Raw genomic sequence first — 5,939 nt, 5'->3', positions numbered from 1 at the left:
CCACTTTACTTCTAATGTTTCTGTCCTTTCAAACGTGGCTTTTCAGGGGATTTTCAAATAGCAACATCCCCAAGAGCCACATATCCAACGAACAATAGCCAGCATTGTGCAAGCTTGATGTCTGTTGTTATAACACTGTCTGAGGCACAGGAGGAGCCGTAGTTGCTGTTTAGGTAGACATTTGATCAAGTGTCACTAAGATAACATAGCAACAAAAGAATTTTCTTTTTTTTTTTTTACCATGTATTGCTGAACACATTTCATTCTTAGAATAAAGTGTCAATGTCTCATACCAGCATTGTGTCTTCTTTAAGTTTATGAACTGATGGATTTGTATTCATGTAAATGAAAAAGCTTTTTTAAAACATATCAATCAAGCAAAAAGTTTGTGCACTCGGTTTTGAAAATAATTTATTTTAAAGCAAAAATATATTCTTAAATATACAAGTGGATTAATAAGAACCAAGATAATCACTCTTGATTCTCATTGCCAAAAAAATCTGACACATCCATTAGCTTGGATAAGATAGAATGTACAATTCCTTAATTTCTTATTTCTTCATTGATGTCATCTACCTTGCATCATTCGTGAGTTTGTGTTGCTCAACATGCTCCTAAATCACCACCCTCATGCTCAATCAAAGTAGTCCTCTATATCAATGTTGGGGTTGAGCAGCTCCTCTTTGTACGGGGTCAGATCCATCTGGTTGAGGATCAGGTTCTCGAAGGTCTCCTCCAGGTCTGTTTCCCCAATCAGCACCGCTCCCACCATCCTACCTCCACTGAGAACGACCTGGGACAGGAATACAGGGGTAATGTGTGTGAACATGAAGCTGGACGTGATGGTTCCTCCTGCGGTGGATAGAATTATTGTGATGACAGCCAAGGTGAGACATAGATGCCATCCCTTCTTATCTGCAGTTTAATCAAATAATCAGCTGATCCTGTTTTGCTTCTGACTCACTACCAGCATTAGATCATACACACAGAAAAACAGTGGTTCCTTTCACAAAAACAAAAATTAAATTCACAGAAATATTTTCCAGATGCCATTGGCACTACAAGAATGTGCAACAGCACACAAACAACTTGAGATTTTGATACTGCTTACATGTAAACTGTGTGTGTAAAATAAATCCTAAATAAGTAAATAAGTGTTTTAAATAATAAATAAGTGTTCTAAAGCTGATAAATGAGCCACACAAAAATTAGACTCCCGCTGTTAGAAAACACTGAATACATTAACACATAGGAAAAATAAGACATTGTTATTCTCTTCAGTATCACCTTGACATACTCCTGGCCTTTGGTACAGCGTATCAGCAGTTCATGGTTGGGCCCCAGCCCTTGCCCATTAAACTTTCCCAGCAGGACCACCTGTGGAATGACCAGCAGACAGGAAGTAGTTATGTTAAATGTACAGTGTGAATGAACCTGGAGGTAGAGCGAACAGGACGCAGAATAGCACTCTGAAATGACCTTCAAGGGTCTTAAAAGTAATGGAAAACGGTAGATGATTAACACATTGGTTATTATTTACTGTATATAAGTAAACTCTCCTGCAGAGAAATGTCACGCACCTTGTAGTTGAAGAATTTGGTAATGTGTGAGAAGAGTTCGAAGCAGAAGTCCAGCTCTATTGGTTCTGATAGGACGTGTGCCGCCATGCAGCGACCGGCGTACCAACCCATCTGACGGGCCTGCGTCCACAAACGCATCTGTACACAACACACACACACACAGGAAATACAGTGCTTTATATGTATGAAATTCACTTTTTAGCTCTCCTGCCAATACCAGAGGAACTGAAACTGCCTGTTTTGTTTGAACTAAGTTGACTCATTTCAAGACAGCTGACAGCTGAGTTATAGTGGTGCTGATTGCTTTTTACAGGCCAAGATCTGAATATAATATTGTATATTTTCAGGTGTTTCCATAGCCATTTTCAATATTATCCTGCTGTATTCAAGTACTGTGTGTACATTCAAAAACAGACTCATTAACTCATATCCAGGATATCACGTTTGCTTTTCAACTTTAGTAAAAGTTTAACAGTGCAGGTGTTTAATTATTGACCATAGTTTAGTAGCTTTTAATAATTTACACTTGCAGAGCGGTTATATTTTAGTTGAATTTAATCAAATCTTATTGGCCGAACTGTGTGGGCAGTATACATGAACGGATGATGTGTAAATATCTTTGCTCTTTGCTCTTGTAGGTATTCGGACGTGGAAGATGACATCATTTAGTCAGAGGGCACATAATAATCCACTATCCTACTACTGTATATTGTCCTACGTGTCGTAACTTCTAAAGATTATCAGTCAATTTACCTGCTGCCACAGTGGGCTGTGTTCCCAGCATGCAGTGCACACGTCTCCTGCAGCATACACGTCAGGCTCTGATGTCATCATGTGGTCATCTACCTGCAGGCCACCATCATCTGCCAGTGCAAACTAAACGCATAAAACCAGGGAAATAACTGATCATCATTCAGAAACACTATATGAATAATAGTGTATGTTCACAAAGGGGGGATTAAAATAAAAACTAATATTCAAACTGTGTGCTGTAAAATTTACATTCATTAAACGAGGTGGTTGAGTGAGAAAAGCTCATCCGTCCTTTAGTGACATCTATAGGCACTAACACTCAACTGCTGGCAGCTCTGGATGATTTTCTGCGTCGACTACTGTGAACAATAGTGCACACAGCTACACTGGGGTTATTTTTGCAATACAAATCCACATGTATCTGTCTGGTAGGAGGATATTTTAAGAGGTTAACAACAGATCTGCATATATTTTTGGACTTAAAAGGCTATGGGAGCATGTCTGTTAGGCAACTGACAAAAAGGCAGATAAGATAGACATTGCATAACATCAAACTTAGTGAACAGACACAGCAAGATGCAGACTCACAGCGTTGGCCCAATTAAAGGACTTAGGAGCACAAGAGAGCTTATTGCTCCTTTACTTACCTTGTTGCCATGGAGAAATGGCTCAGTGTTTGGCACGACACCGGTGGCACTGACAACAAAATCACAGCCAAATGTCTTGCCATTGGTCAGCTGGATGTGAACTGGCCAGGATCCTCCTGAGGGGACAGAGAAAAGCTTGAGAATTAAAAGTTTGAGGGGGAAAAAAAGGGGGGAGCCGGCAAAGGATCAGGCAGAGTTCAGATCCAAGCAGCAGATCTGGTTCTCACCGTTCTCGGGTCTGAGTGTTTGCTGCGGGGATTTGAGCAGCTCCTCAGAGGTGAAGATCTTTTCCACCTCACACTGGTATTCCAATGAAACTCTGCGGGACACCTGAGCTCACACCAGCAGGAAACAGAGACCCAGGAGAGAGGTATAACATAACAGAAAGTCAAGACACAGAAATTTATTTGCAGAAGGCGATATCCTTCTCCAGCTGACCTCCATGCTAGGATCGGCACCAGGCCTTCAGTAACAAAGGCACACACAGTATCTCACCTGCTCTGCTCCTCGTAGAACTATTCCTTCGTGCCAGTCTGGACCGAGGGCACTGCCAGCCTCTGTGTGACCAGAACCATGCCCCCGTGCGTTCTTATCTGGAAATTCACACACACACACAAGCAATTGTTTGTATTAAAGAAAAACAAGTATGATGATCAGATTCTACTCTAGCATAGACACTTAAATAAACCATGATGAAGACCTGCTGTGAAGGTCTGGGATCCTCCAGGTGCTGGTTCCTCGGTGGTGTAGCGAGTTCTCTTGCAGGGAGCAGCTCTTTCTGGTTTGTCGGCCTCCAGTGACGGGATGAGAAACTGTGCCGCCCCGGGGTCAAAGAAGGTGTTTCCTATGGCCTTGTCCTTCACAGCCCAGATCACCTCACAGCCCTCCACCTCAAACCTACACAGAACATCAGAAAACAGAAGAAAAATACACACATACTTAATTTCGATAAAAATCATGGTAAAGGAATAGGAACACAGTGACACCTTTTTAGACTGACATTCTTTGCTTGAGCATCTCAGTTATAGTTTACTTACACTAATTCCAGGGCAATCCCTCCATTGCCAACAACAACGATTCTCTTTGCTTTGGATAACCGTTTCTGAAACTCCTGAAAAACAAACACAAGGAAAACATTTAAACATTTTTTAACCCCAGACTAAGGAGGTTGTGTTGTCTCTTGTTTTGACTCTTTGTAGACTACCAGGACATATCTAGGCCACTGGTCCTTAAACTATGGATCGTGTACCACTGGTGGACGTGAGCTGTTTTTAGTGGAGGAATCTGTGAAATATTTGTATAAAATGAAATAATAAAAAAGAAAAAACATATATTAATGTAAATACTTACATTATGAGACTGCTGAAATGTAATTTAAAAGAAGTTTTGCATTTCCTTATATATATTTCCTTCTAATATTTTGTTTCAGTATCAGCCTGCTATCAGCCATGCACGTTGTGTACACATATTCATGATTAGATACGGGCTACAATGTGATGGCAAGATAGAGGTAAAATGAATGATTCAACAACACTGCAATCCAAGCAGGAAGTATTAGAAAGAAGTGTGGACCAGGAGAACCCTCTTCCACCTAATTAGCTCTGGTTCTTAAACCGGTTCCATTCAGGATTCACCAACAGTTAACAATAAATAATCTTCTTATTAGGAATAAACCTGCCTCCTGCATGAACATAGTTGTATAGGGTGGGCCTATGCTACTGTATTTTAACATCAGTCATAATGGTGGAACTTTGAGAAACACTGGTCTCAACAATTTCTATTTTAAAATGATAAAACTGTATGCACTCTGTTACTGCCTTTATTTCTTTAAACAAATGCAAGATACTATACTGTGTTCATTTACATCAACCACATAACGTAGACACTGCCTGTCTCAATAACATCTGTCAACACTTACCATAGTCACTTCTTTTTGTTTGCACTACTTAATACTGGTACTGCACAGTTTTTACACACACACACACACACACACACACACTGTTGAGCAGATGTCTCAGTGTAAGAAGCTGGTCCCAGAGCTGATACCCCTAAAACATGCCCTCTCTCTGTACTGTTATAAAATGATGCTGTGATGTACAACTACCCACTACTTCTGTCTTACTCCCCCAAACTCTATTACAAAGTCTCTGTTGCACACTTTTAACAGTGACTGCATTTACATGCATAATATATTCTGTTTTTTGATTTTCCTTCCCTATACCCATTCTAATATCTGAACTTTGCTTATTGGCCAATACTGAGGACCAATACGATATGTGTGTGTTAAATATACACACACAATTCTTTAACAAGCCTACATTATTGCATTGTTGTGTGGCCTAACTCAGAGTCTGATACCGCCTGATTGAGAATGCCTAACCCGGTCATGCTTTGCCTAGCTTAGCATAACATCTGGGAGGAAACAAAGGAAGAAGGGGGAGAAAACAACAATAGAACCCCTGCTTAAAGGAGAGATGAAGGGTGTAGGGAATGAAGGAGCAGAAGCTATGTTGGGAGTAGGGAGAACCAGCTAGCCTGGGTCTGTCCAATGGTTAAAAAAAAAAAAAACCTACTAGAACCTCTGAAGCCCAGTAATTAACAAATGACTGTACATACAACATGTTAGCTGCTCCAGTGACTTGGAGTCTCCACTTGTTGCCTGGCAACCATATGATAAGATGTGTTGTTTTTACCTGTAGGTGTTAGTGAGCGTAAGAGGTGCTGGTGGCTAAAGCTGGGAGCCATATGTCAAATGCAGTTTCAAGAGTTAATGCAGGAACATAATGTGTAAAAATTAAGTGTTAAATTACACCAGTAATCAGCTGATTATATCCTGTGTTGATGATTCAAATGAAGTGTGACTGGTGCAAGTTCCCGCCTGGAAAGTGGGTTAGTGGTTAGCTAATCAAGTACAGTAGTTCACCAACTAAATGCATCTGACATGTAAAGCCACATATTT

At 40.5% G+C, this 5,939-nt stretch overlaps 1 protein-coding gene across 1 annotated transcript; it reads right to left on the bottom strand.

Moving 5' to 3' along the window:
- Positions 1-393: 393 nt before the first annotated feature.
- pyroxd1 (pyridine nucleotide-disulphide oxidoreductase domain 1) lies at positions 394-4,091 on the bottom strand (the record flags this gene model as incomplete). Its single annotated transcript, XM_035675970.1, is given in 9 exon segments — positions 394-793; positions 1,288-1,377; positions 1,581-1,718; positions 2,334-2,456; positions 2,981-3,096; positions 3,208-3,310; positions 3,476-3,573; positions 3,681-3,877; positions 4,018-4,091. Coding segments are annotated over 9 exon segments (1,098 nt in total), but the record flags the coding sequence as incomplete, so codon positions are not given.
- Between the last annotated feature and the right edge of the window lie 1,848 nt (positions 4,092-5,939).

The sequence above is a fragment of the Morone saxatilis genome, unplaced genomic scaffold, assembly GCF_004916995.1.
Source record: "Morone saxatilis isolate NCDOM2014 unplaced genomic scaffold, NCSU_SB_2.0 Contig10, whole genome shotgun sequence".
Lineage (NCBI taxonomy): Eukaryota > Metazoa > Chordata > Actinopteri > Moronidae > Morone > Morone saxatilis.
Note: the sequence above shows the minus strand (reverse complement) of the source record. Positions and strands in the feature narration are given on the sequence as shown.